The sequence below is a fragment of the Vombatus ursinus genome, unplaced genomic scaffold (assembly GCF_900497805.2).
Source record: "Vombatus ursinus unplaced genomic scaffold, bare-nosed wombat genome assembly UNPS02014779.1, whole genome shotgun sequence".
Lineage (NCBI taxonomy): Eukaryota > Metazoa > Chordata > Mammalia > Diprotodontia > Vombatidae > Vombatus > Vombatus ursinus.
Window position 1 is genome coordinate 56,661,025 of NW_020954557.1, and position 17,619 is coordinate 56,678,643.

General features: G+C 34.8%; 1 protein-coding gene across 3 annotated transcripts in view; it reads right to left on the reverse strand.

The window, feature by feature from the left end:
- SLC4A10 (solute carrier family 4 member 10) overlaps window positions 1–17,619 on the reverse strand; it is a 257,305-nt gene that overhangs the window by 85,489 nt on the left and 154,197 nt on the right. For 2 of the 3 annotated variants that reach the window (XM_027865793.1, XM_027865792.1), the window contains exons 8-10: window positions 16,608–16,697; window positions 9,070–9,227; window positions 5,446–5,533 (exon numbers count right to left, since the gene is read on the reverse strand). In XM_027865793.1, the coding sequence (XP_027721594.1) occupies window positions 5,446–5,533; window positions 9,070–9,227; window positions 16,608–16,697 (336 nt within the window). The remainder of the gene's footprint in view (window positions 1–5,445; window positions 5,534–9,069; window positions 9,228–16,607; window positions 16,698–17,619) is intronic. The other variant, XM_027865794.1, reaches the window with a different exon arrangement.

The following is a 17,619-nucleotide window of genomic DNA, read 5'->3' on the forward strand; positions in this document are numbered from 1 at the left end:
GATTAATTCCAGAGTTCCCCAAGTAAATTAGAAGGAAGAAAGGCACCTGAGGCTTTGTGATTCAGTATTATCTATCAGGTTAAAAATTCTTTGGTTCCTCCTATTGGTTCTAATTTTTACTTACAACATCACTAATGTGAAAATATGTTTAATAGGAATGTATATATATAGCCTATATCAGATTGTGCGCCATCTTGGGGAGAGTGGTGGGGAGGAAGGGGGAGAACAATTTTAAACTCAAAAGCATATGGAAGTGATTATTGATAAATCAAAATAAATTAATAAAAAATTAAAAAAATTCTAGATGAAAAAGTAAAATTCTTTTCCTTATGGGCAATATCAGAACAACCCCCCCCCCATTTTATTTATCCCATAAAAGGAAAAGTCAAAGAACACAGTGAGGTTCAACTCTGCTACCTCATAGTAGCATGAAGGTGATCCTGGATTACTAAAAGTTATGTTAGTAGGACATATGCTCTTGCATGTCCTAGAAAGCTGTAAAATCTTCAAGCTTGGGCCCAGCGATGCATTATATGTTTATTAGCCCATTGCAGTCAAGGTATAAGAGGGTCATTATCAGAAAGTTAGTCACCAGGTGGTGAGGTTTTGGTGGGCCATCAAGTCATGAAACCATACACTAAGGCTTGGAGGTAATAATCTATATTGGTAGAAGGAATACCCACATGGATGAAATCACTGATTTTTTTTTTGCGTTGAAGCTTTGTGCATGGCCAAAGTTGATAGGTCATTTGCAACAAGCTTTCATTACATTGCTATAATTTAGTTATCCTGAAAATTTTAAAAATAGTTCCTTTCTCCCATCTGTCAAGATATTCTGTTGTTTAATAAAAAAGCAAAGGGTAACACTAACCTGGTTAAATAAAAGCCTTATGGGGCTTCTTTGCATGTTGAACTGATGAGACTGCACTCTTTTGATGTAGCATGTTATGGAAGGTATTTTTTAAAGGATTGGTGACTATTTCTTCATGAATATACATTATAGGGCCATAAGATAATTCAGAGGGAGGTGTTAAAATTATTTCAGTCTTTTGCATTTTTGACTGTGTATATTGTTATCTATTTATTTATTTACATTTACAAGTTTGGCCTGTTTGTGGAAAGAGCACTGGACTTGGAGTCAGAAGATCTGGGTTTGAATTTTAGAGACTCTGCCACTTACTAGCTATCTGAGCTTTGGCATGTTAGAAAAGTATAATGAGGCACAGTGATACTATGGAAAGAGACCTTGGTACAAATCTAGTCTCTTAACACTTATTAGCTATGTGACCATAGGCCATTTAACCTCTCTGTGCCTTGGTTTCTTGATCTGTAAAATACTTGCACAGGGTTGTGAGGAAAACCTATCACATATGTTGTAAAAGCACACAAAACATAAGGAACCTAAACTATAAAAAAAGAAATCTAAACAACTGAGAGGTCCAAACTAAAAAAGAACAATATTAATGCGAAATCTGGTACTCCACCAACTCAGGAATTTTCAGTTTATGAAATCTGCCACTAGATGGCACTTAGGTATTTGTGGTTGTCACCTTAGTATTCTGACATTCAGAAAGAGCTGGGAGAGAATCTTAAAGCATAATATACCACTGTTTTCTTAGTAATGGCAAAGTTAGTTATTCTCAACAATATTTTATAACTGGTTCTTAAATATATAAGTATATTATATACTTCAGAACAATTTGGATAAACTACACTTCCTAAGAACTCTTTACCTATTACCCCTCAGACCATTTAATCGAGCTCTCTGATACTCATCTAAAGTCTTATTATTTCAATAATGATGATGATAATAATAGCTAGCATTTAAATAGTGCTTTAAAATTTGATAAATGCTTTGTCTCATTTTATCCCCATAACAACACTGAAAGGTAGGTACTGTTATTATGCCCATTTTACAGATGAGGAAACTGAGGCAGAGAGAGACTAAGTGATTTGCTCAGGGTTATACAGAAATTTGAATTCCTGACTCTTGGTTCAATGTTTTATCCATTGTGCCAATTAGGTGACAACTAGACTAGTTATGTAAAACTACTAGATCCCTCTTAAACTCCTTTGTTAGAGCATCATGAAACTCCTCCATTTTAATTCTGGGTGTCCCTTCTCTTTCATTCTCATTTCTCTTCTGAACTTCAGGTCCTCATCATGAACTCCATACTGGGCACCTCTACCTGGATATCCTGTTGGCATTTCAAACTCAACATATTTCAAAAAACAAAAATAAAGAAAAATCCCTTGTTTCTTCCCTCTAAATCCTTCCCTCTGCCAAACTTCCCTATTTCTTTGAGAGTGATATTATCTTTCTAGTCATTAAAGATTCATAACTTCAGATTCATTTTTGAGTTTTCACTCTCCTCATGCCTTTATCCAATAAGGTTATGGATGCAATCCTGTTGCATCCATCTCTAAACCATTTCTTATATTTGCCCCTTTTCTCTACTCACTAGATACTCTATTTTTTTTAATTAAAAACCAATGGGCAGCATATACCTGATTAAATAAAAGCATTATGGGGGTTATTTGTATTTTGAATTAATAAAATTGAAGTCTTTTGATGTAGTATGTTATAGGAGGTATTCTTAAAGGATGGGTGATTATTTCTTTGTGGATACGCATTATAGGAGGAAGATAATTCAGAGGGAGATATCAAAAACTGCTTCAGTCTTTGCATATGTGGATGTGAAAAATCTATCTATATAGTTATAAATATTTATATACTATATTTTATATCTATATGTTTATATGTTATCTATCTATATATTTATCTATGTATTAATGGCCACCAGTCTCACATAGACCCTCATTAAGTTATGCTTACATGATTTTCACTATTTCTTTATTACTCTTCCTGCTTCCAGTTTTTCTCTCCTTCAAATCCACATGGATGTCAAGATAATTTTCTTAAGTCATAGGTCTGATCATATCATTCCTCTGTTTAAAATAAAATCCAACACCCCCTCTATTGCCTCTAGAATAAAATACAAATTCCTCAGCTTCTCATTTAAGAACCTCGGGAATGTGGTTCCAAGCTACTTTTCCAGAATTATTCTGTATTGCTTTACAATCCAAATGTTGCAGGCAAGACGAAGCCCTCTGCGTGCGCCCTTCACCCCATCCCCTCCCATTTTCTTCAGCAGATTGCCCCTACTATCACTCCCATTTTACAGCCCTTTTGCCTTTAGTTGTCCATTAGTCGAATGGCACTGTTGGTGTTCCTCACATTAGGTTGTTTTCACACAGTTTGGAAAATTATTAACAACTCCCTCTTTACCTTTCCTCTAAATCTACACTGAACTATAAAATTTTCTTGCATCTTCATCATTTACCTGACTGAACAGATGAATCAAAATCATTTTTTGGAATGGGCATAGGCCTAGTCCCAAAGAACTCTTTTCCCTGCCTAAGACATCTTCAGGCTTGTGTCAGCTAGCTCATGTGACTATTACCTAGTTCTATCCTTGCACATGATTACATTCTGCTTTATAGATGAGAAAGAATAAAGTCAACTTCTGCAATTTCTCATAGGCACCACGAGTCTAGAACTGATAGCACAGCTTTACCTCTGAATGCTACTCTGATGCACACACGCCATGGGTGAGTTTTGCAGTGGCTATTTGATCAGCACAGGAACATACAAGAAACATCAGTGAATACACCAAGGAGGATGCCTGAGGTCAAGACCTTAGGCATCGAGGCCAGTGCTTCCTCCCAGTCTCTTACTGTGTTTCCTAATAGTCACTCTTCTCCTACTTTGACCCAACAGTCTTTTTATATTGGGTTTTCTTAAACTATTTTTATAGCATGGATCTATTTGGCATCTGGTGAAGCCTGTGGAACCTTTTGCAGAATAATGTTTTTAAATGCATGAAACAAAATACATCATATTTCAAAGGAAATTAATTATATTTGATACAATTTTTAACATACATACATACTTATATATACACATACATACATATATACACACATGTATATGTATATATGTGCATATATAGGTATGTATGTGTATATATGTATGTGTGTGTATATATATAGATATGTATGTATGTATCTATCTATATCTATATCTATCTATATCTATCGATCTATCATCTATCTATCTATCTCTCTAAAGTTCATGGACTCCAGGGTAAGAACTTCCCTGTATATACTAAAATGTATCCTTTCTATTGCTCATTCTATACTCCTAATCATAGTTGATCACTGCCTCCCACAACACTTATACATACACCAGCTTCCTTCCTACTCCCTGCTACTCCTAAATATGGAGTATGGAAATATTTGTACCATCAAATGCTTTACTCATTAGTTGCTCCAGATAGCAGCAAGTCCTTCACACTTCCCAGAGAGGGGCACCTGTTTGACTCTCAACCCTCCTCCCCCACAACATTATCCCAAACTTCTGACATGATTCAGGAGATAATAGGGACATAGTCAATAAATCAGTTCCATTTGAAAAAGCAGTTGTCTGAAGCACACTATTTTAAGGTCATATAGAGATCTTAAATTAGTTATTATAATGAATTCATATACACGCATATATACTTACAAAAATAACCACAGACAACCATATAATACAAATTTTAAAAGTATCATAGTTCTTACATAGGATGATATGTCATTATAGTGGAACCTCGTATCTAGAAATTCGAACTTAAAAAGCAAGGAACTGATTCAATATGCAATGTTGTATGACCTTCTGTATAAAATCTTCAAGTTTCATCAGTCATAAATTCCAGTGACTATGTTTCTCCATTGTCCACTTATTGGTGTATATTTCCAAAAACAACACTTCCCAATTTGTTCATTTGCTATGGATGTTTACCTCATCTATTTTTTTTGGCATACAATCCTCTTCCTGTCAACCTAAAGTAACCTATTCATTACTACAAAGTTTTCCAAAATATAGCCTAAGCAAGCATGCAAAGTTATATGTTAGACTACTGTGTTAGTATTCCATTCTTATCCTACTCTCTTTTAGGGAGGGCAGGTTGGTAGAAGCAGTGACTTTTTTGGTTGCTACATGTTTCATACAATTAAGCCACCACTGTTGTTTTATGCTATTTTGATAATAATATGTCATATAACTTAAATTATTATTAACAAAGTTGTTATTCTTTATATATGTGATTTATATATAGGATTTAATATTCTTTATGTAAGAGATTGACATATTCCTAAAAATAAATTTCAAAATTCTTATAGAAAGATAACACTTTATTCTTGGGAAATTCTTATAGAAGATCTGTGGAAAAATGTAACTTGATATATGGAAATTTGATACCTTTCCAACTTTGCAAGAACACATATATTCCATAAAGTGAGGCAAGCAAGGTATACTTATCTCTGGGAGTTGGGGGTCTAGGTTGTGACATAGTCCAAGGAAACAACAAGAACGAAAATTACCCGAATGGGCTAAATATATACCTCATCTGTCATTAGGGTTGCAATTGATCTGCCAATCTCATGGTACTGTTGACCCTTTCCCAATGGTCCCAGAAGGATAAACAAAAATCTGTGAATAGGAGAAAAAAAGGTTACTAGACAGAAAAGCAAATTCTGTTTTGTGTATTATAGAATCACATCTCAAATGCATTACTGATGAAAGGGCTATCAACATGAATCATTCATTTTCTCACAGTTCAAAGTTTAAGTGAGAAATTGTATTTTTTTTCTTAGTTTCATTGTTTTGGTGAGTTTTTGATGAAGAGAGAGGACAGGAAAGAAAAGAGCAACATAAAATGGATTGTTATGATTTATGGCCCCCGTGGTCTTTCTGATTTTAATATTTTTTTTCTTTTCCTCCTACAAGGTTAGTTTTTGAGTTATCTTATGGAACATATATAATTCATATCAGGGACCTCAGTACCAGAAGATACTCTAGAACTACTACAGCGTAAAAAGGCAAGAGAGTAAGAATGAACCTTTGTGAAAGAAAGAAATAAAACTGACTTCTATTACAAAACAGAGTGGATGGTCAGGGGGGAAAGGGAGGGGTCTTGGAAAAGTATTGAAGTTTATGAGAAGAAGAAATCTGTGTTTCAAAAATGGAGAGGCCCATGTAAAATGCAGATTCAGTGGAAAAATTATAGTCAGATACCAAATGCATTCTGGGTAGAAAAAAATTGGAGAGTTCCTGATCCAAAATGTTTCTCTTGACAAGTTAGGGGGTGGGCTAGAGGGAGAAGAGAATGAACCCAAATTTTGACCCAATTTTCCTATTGTATTAAAAGTCCAATCTTTTGTATTCTGGTCAGTTCTTTTCACTAATTTACTTTTATTGAATTCAAGTAGAGTTTCCAATTAGCTCTTTATACACTCTACTCCATGTGTCCTCCAGTTAGGAAGAGGATATAGAACTACCCCATCTCTCATAAGGTTAATATCTCATACCTCAAATAAAATTGTACAAGTTCAATACTACCCTATATCTTGCTACCCTATTGTATTTGAGGTTATTTAAGTATGAAGACTGATAGCTTTTTAACTTGAATTAAAATAGTTCTCATAATTCTACATGTTAATATATAAGAACATGTGGAAGCTATTCATTCTATATATGTATTATATAGTCTGAAGCTATAGGATCATAGCTCTCAATCTGGAAGTAACCTCAGAGTCTATCATGTTCAAACCTCCTTTTTCATATGAGGAAACTCAGACTGAGGGAGGTTGTGCATCTTGTCTTGTGCAAAGTCACAGGTAAATGTGAGGGGATGGATTTGCATCCAGGACCTTGGATTTCAGAGCCAGGGCTCCTTCCATTATGCCATACACCCTATTCTCCTCCTCATCTTTCAAAGTAAAGTTACAGAATTCTAAGCCAATTTAAGTGTAGAAGTAATTATAGGTAAAAAAAAAAACTACTAGAGTAATTTTATGCAGTAATTTGTGTATGTGCACTTTATCCATAGAATTCTTTTGAGAAACTTACTGACCTATGCACTTTATGATATTTTTCAGTTCTTCATTCCACAAGTTATTTATGTAGTTCTAAGAAACTATTTCCTGACATTTTTAATGTGTGTTGCCTTATTTTCAAAGTGCGCCTTTTGCCCTACCAAGAAAAAGATAATTAGGAACCCTGAATGGCTTTCTTTGTACTATTCATTATCTCTATACCTCTAACAAATTTGCTATTATTTTCCACCTTGCCTAACTAAATGATACAGTCTTTTTTTCCTCTCTTCTTAATATGGAAGCCTATAGGGCTTCTAATTTTTTCCCCATTGTTTTCTACACATTTTTACTGTCTGTTTGAAGTAAGGTCACTTAAAACTAAGATATTTTTCAACATGAGGTTATGAATGTACCTTGGTGTATATTATGACTTTAAAATTTCTCTCTTTTTAAATTTCATTTCCTTCTGACATTCATCTCATCCCTATCATCTTAACAAGTGGCATTAACACAGAGTTCATCAGATTTTTCTAAGCCACAGGGGTATATACACTTAACCACCTGGATGACCAAATTATTTTTATGTGTCCAACTAAATAAACTACTCTCATTCCAATATCATGCAATCTAATCGATGCAAGGGAAATCTGAGGTCTTGAATCTGAATCCTAGCTAACAACACTACCTGCAAGTCTCTGAACAAGTTATGCAGGTAGTGTCTATAAATGAATACTAGACCTAATAAAACATTTTAAGTTCCAGTTTGATTTGGTCAACCTGCCCTACCCATACACTTAAGGAATGAATCAGAACTTTATTCTCCCCATTGGTTTTTAAACAGTTTCAATACAAGTATTTACTTGAAACTGCAAGATAAACCAGAGAGACTTGCCCAGTGATAGCAGCAGAGAAATGAGCCAAGGAAAAATTAAGCCCATTCAATTCCACTCCACTCAATTAGAGAGCTCTCTCTTCTCTCTCCAATCTTTGAAGAATGATCTTAACTCCTAGTTAGAGGATGCTGCTGCCAATAGGGTGTACATGGAGGCATGCCCAAAGGGCAGCCCTTTGACCTGAAAGGTCTTTTGTATTTTCCTGACACAGTGTCTTAAATCTTCTATACTCTGGCAGGATCGTGGCTTTTTATTATCTGGCAAAGTAACATACAAGTTTGCTAACCCATCATCAGAGAGAGTATTTGATTACTACTCATTCTGAGACAACGGGACTCTGGACATTCAAGCTATGGATGTGGCTCTGAGTAGAGAGAGAGATAGCATTAGAGTTGGGAGATGAAGTAGATAGAAGTGAGTAAGGTTGTACCAAGAGCAGAGTTGGAATAATGATGAAATACAGATTTTTCTTCCCTATGTCATAAATGTCTGAAATGAAGAAAACTTTTAATTCTCAAATTTCAGTCCATGCCACTCAAAAGGTCCCAATCACGCTCCAATTGCATAAAGTCAACTGATGAAATTGAACCAAAACTCCTACTTCTGGAGTAATTATGTTGATCTGTATAGATACAGCTTTGATCTCTTTATTTCCACTTAATTTGTGCTTGGGAATGAACCAAGACGTTCATGTCATTTCCCAAGGGCTATTTTAGTGGTTCGTGCTCTGTGACACCTATATTAGAGTTCTAACCATGGTAGATTCATCTTCATAAGTTTTGTAAAATTAAATACTGACTAAATCCCCACAAAGAGATATTTTTTTTGTTATACAATTTGATCTGTAAAATAAAATAAAAATGTTCCTTACACAGGAGCAAACAAAGGATTTCTGGAGTTTGTCATAGTGTGAGCCAGGGCACTTAGAGATTCAGACATTTAGGTGTGTACCTAAATGGGCATGAGCCATATGTGTGTGTGGCAGCTCCTGAAAGGAGAGTTCATGAAAATGAAAGAATGTAATTTGGCAGGATATTCAAGAGACTCAGGAGAATGTTGCATGTGAGAATCATCGAAATATTCAAACATCTTGCCTTCCTTTTTCTTAGATCAAAACGGGGAAATGAACAATACTCATTTTTTAAAAAAATGGACTTATCCAAAAGGACACCACTAAGATGAAGTTCTGTTCTAACTGGTTATTTCTCTCCTAACAAACAGACGAAGAAAATAGTAATAACTTTTTGGGAAATTTTACCTGGTTGGAATTGGCACCTCAGCCAGTCCTGTGAGCAGTACCGCTGGGGACAATCTAACAAATGCAACTACAGTTCGGTCCAAGAATTCTAGCTCACCCACTAAGATGTTTGAAGCTTCTGCCCCAGGAGGAATCTTTTTCATGAAATGTAGATCAACCTGATAGTACCAAAATTTAAAATAAGGTTAATTCACAAAAAGGAATACATATGGTAAGTCACGTATGCTATATAGCATAATGTTCCTTGAACATTTCAGGCCTTCAATAAATGTTTCTTAAATGAATTACCTACAGCTAAAAATCCTTTTTTCTCCTTTTATGATAAGGTGCTTAAAAAGCCAACATAGTTATTGTTATAAAATGGGGCCCTTAGAATTGAATCCTTTAAATTTTCTACTAATTATAAAAGAAGTGGAACTTTTGTTTCATCTTCAATTACTTTGCCATTTCTGGACATGTTTGCAAGTTTAATTAAATAAGAGTCTTCCTTCACATTTTCTGACAATAACTCATCTGGTTCTTGGTTCTGGATTTACATGTGCTCTTACTCTCTTACTTTTTTGTGGTCATTAACACCAAAATATAATATAATTCAGAACATATTGTATGTTTTTGGAAAATGTTTTCATCTGAAATATGCCAATTACAAACAATACTATGGATGGCAGTATATATTTTTCTTTTTTTCATGTAAGAAGCAAAAGTTGAAAAAGTCAAGTAGTACAAAGGCTCTGAGGAGGTATTATTTTTTCCTGTATCATTCTAGTTGACTATAATGGACTGAGACAACTTCTCTTTATTCGTGGATTCTTTAAACATTTATTGAGGACCTACCATGTGCAAGGCATATTTCCTAAGTGGAAGGCTTAAAAGTGGCATAAGAGAAATAAGCCAAATAAAAGCATTCAAATTTAGAGGGTTAGAAACCCTGAAAAGCTGAAGTCACAGCTGAAATACTGACATGAGCATCCATGGGTGAAATGAATGGCTACGGACTGCAATCAAAAATTAACAAAAAAATGCTTGATAAGAGGGAGAGATGATAAATATCCATAAGAAGTACTGACTCACATGCTCAGGGTCTGAGGGGGATCCAGAGAATGAGGTTAAAATCAATTTAATAAAATCCACCTTATCTTTCTTTCTGGTCCCTTTTGGTTAGATTTTCATGATTATCTGTGCTTCTGGGAGAAACTGTGGCTATAAGTGTTATAGAATATATTCTCTCAATTTAATGAGCTAAGGAGTACAAAGGAGAAGGGAAATAACTAGAAGAGGGAAAGGAAAGGAAGAACATTAATCAACACAGGTGAGGTCAGTGTAGATTTTTCAGACTATAAAGACTTTAGTGAGAATGATTGTTTGAGAGTAATCTTTTCAAGGCTAAAGTGGAGTATTCTTAAAGTTGTAGGCCTAGGCTAAGAACGTCATAAAGTGCTTGGATTCAGAAAAGTTGGACTAAATGTGCTGTTTTCTATAAGTAGGTCTCTACCTAGGTATTTGAATGCTTAATTTCTGTGCAAATATTAAGGGTTGGACAAGGATGTTCATAGTGACTAGTGATGTCCACTACTGACTTAATAAAATTCAATGTGTAGAGTACATTTAATATATAGTGTTGTGTACATTTAATCGAAAACTTGAAAAACAACTATATTGTTTATTTTGGAAATAAAGAACACTAGAGAGAACCCAAATTTATTTTAAAAGGAAGTTTAAAGTTTTAAGAAGAAAAAAAATCTTGAAAAAAATAAAGAGTAGAATAGCATAGATGCCCAAAAGAATAATTGTAACAATAATAAAAACAGATTTTAGAAAAGGTGCACTCATAATTGCAAGTCCGAAAAAAATTCAGCCATTTAAAGTACAATAGCTTAAACGATCAATATGACCAGAAAGATCATTCGGATGAGATTGAAATATTTTGCACATATTTTCAATCATTGTCTGGAAGAATTGTAGATTTCAGAAGTCTTTCTGAGGAGAAAAGAATAACCAAGGTATATTTCCCTTGCTGCAGTGAAAAAAGTACATAGTGTTAATATGCTGTGACAAAATTGTCAAGTGACAAATACTAATAATTTAGAATAATTGTACAATTGGTTGCCAAAGTAACTTCAGTGGAAATCTTAATATCCATCTACAAAAATTCTATCTAGCATTCATTTGGGTTTCTAAAAGAAAAGTCATAACGTTAAATATTTAAGTTTCAAAAAATAACTACCTTGAGTTATATAAAAGAAAAGTGTTCTAGTTATCTAACAGAGGACTAAATGGGTATGCAAATTAGTTTCTATTTATACAGAAACATAAGTGTGGCCTTTACACATCCCTCTTAATGTCATCATTAAACAACATCCAAAGCATAATTTCACAGAAGAATCTGCCATCGGAATATGGCGGTCAGGTGACTCATAAACAGCTCAAATTTGAAAGAGGAATGTAGCAGGTTAAAGAATCCTTAAGGATTCACAGAAAAACTTAATTCATAAAAGTCTTCAAAGAGAAAGAGAAACTGACAGGATCCAATGGAAGACCTTCCATAGGACTTCAGGTCCACTGAAGAGTGTCCACAGATCCTCTAGGTCTATCTGCTCATTATTTGTAAGTGCAATGAATTAAGAAATATTAAATATGTTTAAGAATTATATATTATGAACACAGCTAGCAAAATAAACTCAAGTAAGATAATTAAAATGCAAAACTCTGGCTTTTGTCAAGCCTTCATCAAGTGCAGAGGTTCTCTCTCAATTGAAAGTTATATAGATGAGTAGGAATATTTGAAAAATAAAGCTAAAGGACGCACACAGACCATGTATTGCCCCATGCTCTGAGAGGATAAATGTATCCAGTGCAGTTTAAGAAAAAAACCAATATTGTCCTTTTCTGGTATTTTGTTTGCAGGACTACAGAATAAAGAAAGGATACCAAGGATTTGAACAAAGGAGATAGATAATTTATTTCAACTAAAGATTGCTCTGCAAGATGAACACTAAAATTAAAGCTAGATCACAAACAGTGTGAATAAAGAATCCCTCTGAAATTATGGTATGTATTCAAATTTGCACTATTCCAAGTTATAATCATGTTAAATATGGTTACTGGTTCCAGCCCAGTGGAAATATGTAGTGCAAATTCAAATAATGTGACCATTTCAGGGTATTTATTATTCACACTAACAGGGATCTAGGGCAGCTAGGTGGCAGAGTAGATAGGAGTGCAGGGCCTGGAATCAGGAAGATTCATCTTCCTGAGTTCAAATCCAGTCTTAGACACTACCTATGTGATCCTAGGCAAATCACTTAATCCTGTTTCCCTCAGTTTCCTTATCCAGAAAATAAGCAGGAGAAGGAAATGGCCAACCACTCCAGTATCTTTGCCAAGAAAATCTTAAATGGGGTCACGAATCACAACTGAAAAAAGACTGAACATCAACAATTGGATCTAGCTTTATTGGGCAAGTTTTACAATGTGAAAATCGATGAGGTAGTTGTCTTCATGGGTCACTGTATACAAGTGGATTAAAATACAGAAAAGGAGGGGAATCAGTCATGTATTGAGAATGTGGTACAAGAAATGTATAAAACTAAGCACCTATTGGTATCCCTGAAACATTAAAAGAACAAGAGGAGGGTCTTCAGCACATTGGGCATATCCTCTTAAGGATTTATAGAGGAATTACGGAAGATGGTAGGACATGGACAGATTGTGATTTTTACTGCTAGAGGGAGTACCCACATGGATCAGATAACAGATCCAAACAAATATTAAGGTAAGTAAATTATTTATATGTGTGTAAACAGTTATTTTATTAGTGGTTTAAGGATACACACACACACACACACACATTAAATTTAACAATTTTTTTCCCATTTTGCTTCGGTGTTTATCTTTTCTCTATCTCCTCTCTGGTGAGAAAATCACATTTTATCATTTGTAGATCGTTAAATTTTGTAACGATAAATACAAACCCCTTACATCTCCACCATTGGTTTGAATGGTGTATCAACAATGTGTGTATCAAATTGTATCAACAATTTCAGTAAACAGTCTTAGAAAGGGAGTTATTATTCCTCCCCTTCCCCAAAACACAAAGATGGGGAGAGTACATACAGTGAAAAGAGAAATGCAAAGCATCTCTGCCCAGCCTGATCTCTACAGAAAAACAGTGTATAAAAGACCTCATCACAAGTTCCTATGGTGCTAGTGATCTGGAACAGGTCAAGAGCAACAGAAAGAATAGACAGATTTTGCCACAGCTTCATAAGGCAATTAGTAGAAGAACTGAACAAAGCTAAAGACTTGTTGAAATATTCCTTTGTTCTCCACTGTTTGAGTTTGTTTGTCTTCCTAGGGTGGTTCCTAAGGGATTAAAATTCCAGAGGATTTATTTTATTTTATTTTATTTTGCATTTTGATGAAAATGGAGATCTCTGGGAAAAGAGACTATAATGATTAGACTATTCAAAACACAATTGAAATCAATTTTTGATGAAGGTGGAGCCCCAGCTTCCCTGGCCGTGAGCGTGGCTGATGCTTTTCTTATCCTTACACTTAGAGGCAGTCATTTGTTACTTTGTCTGCAGAGATCACTTAGGTAAATATCATAGGTATAAGGATAAGGGGACAGCAAGAAGTAATAAAACAAGCACTGATCTTGGAGTCAGGACTGGGTGACCATGTGTAAGTTATTCCCTTACCTGAGCTCATGTTTCTTCAAATAATACTTAATAATACTTCAAATAATACGACAGAGGTAGGGAAGGAAAATGCTTCAAAGAATTTTGTAACCTTCAAAGTGCTTATATAAATATGAGATTATTATTTACACATAATATTCAGTTCCTTAAAATTCAGTTCTGGTACAATATCCTAGGGGAAGCCTTTCCTTTTACCCCTACTTCTTAGAGCTTTCCCTTTCTTCAGAGTGGGTTATATTTCTGTGTTTTGAAGTCATATTCCCTCAGGAGAAGGTATTCTCCTTGAAGGTAGGGACTGTCCCATTGTGGTTGTTGCTTTCTCTTATATTTGTTTCTCCAATGGACACTAAATAGCTCTTTATTGAGTTGAATTGAACTGAATGGTCTATGTACTGGTTCCTATTTTGGTTCTTAGAGGCACATTTAAAAAATGCACATGTCCATCACATCCTTCTCCATTTCTCTAGGTACTTTTAGATTATAAAAATGAATCAGTCATGTCCATACTTCCTGGGAGGGCATATGATAATCTGTTTTGAATTGAATTTGGTCTAAGAAAGTGTTCTCAAATCACTTCTGTGACTGTCCATTGTTATGGTTAAAGCCTAAAGTAATCTTGGGAATTTGGTGTTGAGTCCTATCCTGGAGGTTATCCTAGAATGGGTTCAAACAGCAGGCATAGCCCTGAAAGTTCCTGCTTAAATGTTAGCATCTGATCTGGAAATGTCCTTGACAAAGTCAGGCTGAATTTCTTTGGGGCCCCCTTTAGTCAAGATTTTTATTCTCTCTCCTAGGTGTTGTATCTAGGCAAAAGAAGATGGAGATTTTGCCCTAGGTATTCTGCCACAGTTTGGAACCAGAGATAATAAGAATGTCCCGTTAGTTTGGGAAAGATTTTGTCTGGGGCAGGGCTGTATCACTTTGGATACTGATCATGGAAATGGGTTAATGATGAGAGCTAAGAGTATGGGAATACCACTTGGCATACTTGACCTCATTCTTTTGAGAGCACACTCTGTGCTGTGGTATGGTAGAGAAAATGTTTGGGGCATACTTTGGAAGAAAAGCTTTAAATCCTTAGTGTCCATTTCAGAGGGAGAAGGGGATGAGGGAAATGGGTTAAAAAAACTTTTTGCCAAAATACTTCCCATTTTATTGGAAAGGATCCCTGACCAGAGATCAGGAGGTCTGGATTCCAGTCTTATCCCTGCCACTAATTTGCTATATAACTGTTAGTAAGTCACTTCATTCTCTGGCCCTCAGTTTCCTCCCCGGTAAAATGAGAATGATAGATTAAATGACACTTGAAGTCTTTTCCAGCTTTAAAATCAGGTAATTTAAAAATCATTTTTTTTAGCAAATTAAATACTTTAATGCAGAGTGATGAAATCCTATGTACGTGTAGAAATCGGCTATTCAGAGTCATTGGGGATTATTACAAAGGGAAGAAACTCTAATAGTGTTTGAGAAATGTGGGAACCATTGTTTATTCACTAAGTGCTGATTTGGAAAAAAAAAGGGAAATCAGTATTTTTAGCATATATTTTAAATGACCACATTTATATGGACAGGTAAGATTCTGTTTCCTATCATCTTGTAAAATTACACGTATGATTCTGTTCTCAATTGCAATGCTAAAAATCATGTCAGTAAATAACAGGGACAGGTAATATGAGAAGGTTTGGAATCCATTTCATCTTAAAGTCTGAAAGAGTAATTACGGTTTTCATATGCTTTGGAGCTACAAACATGAGCTGTGTATAGGAATTTTGTACTAATGTACAGCAATGAGCTAAGATATAAAAAAATCCAAGTAAATAGATAACATGGTTGATAAATTCCCAGAACTTTTTAATAATCTAAACAATACTAAATTTTTTAGTAAGAGTCAAAGAAACTAGAAAAAATCCCACAGTAGCTGGGTGCTACACATTTTTGAGGTGCGGGATAACTGTTGCTCTTGCCTTCTATTCTCCCTGGTTAAAAAGCAAAAAGTATTTCTAATATTTCTGAGGTTCCTTCCTTATAAAGATATAAAGAAGGTAGATCCCCTAGCAGTTTAATCCAAAATCTGTTTTCAGTAGGACAGGAAAGCAAGAAGCTTAAATCTGCAACTTGGTTGACATGTATATAGAATATTTTTAAAACTCTAATTATTTAACTTTTGCTTTAACCATTTAAATCATATCTTTAAGAAATGGGAAAGGCCAGTGAAAAAGTGGATTTTCTAAAAAAAAATCAATATTATATATGGAAAAGGTTAATGGAAAGGAGATCTGCTTTTTATATTTATCTAACTGCAACTTCTTAATAACACATAGGATCACAAAGGTGAAACAAATCTTTCTAATTTGTTATACGTAATTTTTTTCAACGTGAAATTTTTTTATAAGAACATGATATAATAATTTTTTTTAAAAAGATTCATGAAGACAGGGGCACAGGGTTAAAAATTTTTTAAAAAATTAAAGTGATTTCTTGGGAATGCAGGGCAATTTGGTTTATTGTAGTCTGCACTGCTTTTGGAAAAAAAATAAATGTGACCTTGTTACATTGTGAAAGTCTGTATAAAAGTAAAGCAGTTACTTGTGCCACTATCCTCTTACACTATTGTTTCAGGTACCAGAAATGTCATTTGAATTCTGTGTATGCCTGTTTGAGACAGTAATTCTATTCCAGCTGTCAGATGAATGAAGATGCAAAATGCCTTAAAAACAGCTTAAAAAAAAGTTGATGGATGGAATAAATTTATACTGGCCTAACTTTAGAACCATGTGTCTCCATATGGTGAAATATGCTTTTAACTACTGTAGAAATGGATCCAGAGTACACCCTCACCTCTCTCTCTTGCTGATGTGGAGGTCCTTTTTCAAGCTTTTGTTTCATCCCACATGGACTATTATGCCCTTTTTGCTGGCCTCCCAGTCCCTGCACACACAATTAACAGACTTCAGCTGGTGTAAAATGCTACTGTGTATACTCAGCCAGGCAACAGAGGGAACATATATGCTTGGAACTAGACCTGGATCAGTTAGGCTGGTTGGCAGACAGATTCCAGATTCCATAAAGCAGCTCAGGATTAATCTTGTTAGAAGCTTGAGTCAAATGAGTCCCCTTAGCTCATCCCTTTTCCCTATCCTTCTCCCATTTCTTTTTTAAAATTCAATTTCATTTTTTCAATTAATAAGCATTTATTTTCTCTCTCTCCCATCTCCCCCCCAACAAAACTCTTGTAACAAAAACACATAGTCAAACTAAACTAAACAAATTCTCATTTTCGCCATGTCCAAAAATGAGGGCCATATTCTACATATTAAGTCCCTCACCTCTCTGCCAGGAGATGAGCAGCATCCTTCCCCTTTGGTCCTCTGGAATCATGGCTTCCAGTCCCACTCTGATAACATGTTTTATTACATATTAACCTAGGCAACTGTTATTTTAACTACTTGGACCCATGTCTTTGAAAATTCTTTTCCTATAGATAATCAAGTGTATTGTCATTTTTTCATTCATCAGCCATAGTTGAAATTACCTTTGCTTCACGGTCATTGATCAACCAGAGACTAGCACATAGGCTAGGCTACAGGAAAAATGGTTCATGTACTCATTTCTCTTTGACTGATACATCATTTACCTAACAGTGATCATTTCAGCACAGGATTTAATGTATGTCTTCAATCAAATCTATGCTTTGATTATATGAGCCAGTTTTATTTTCTGTGATTTCATTTAAAATATATTCCAATATGTTACATGTTCAGATGTAGCAAGCCATGCTTGACATCCTAGAGTATGCCTCTGTGTGAGCAATGATGCATTCATTTGGGTTTTTCTTTCTTTCTTTCTTTCT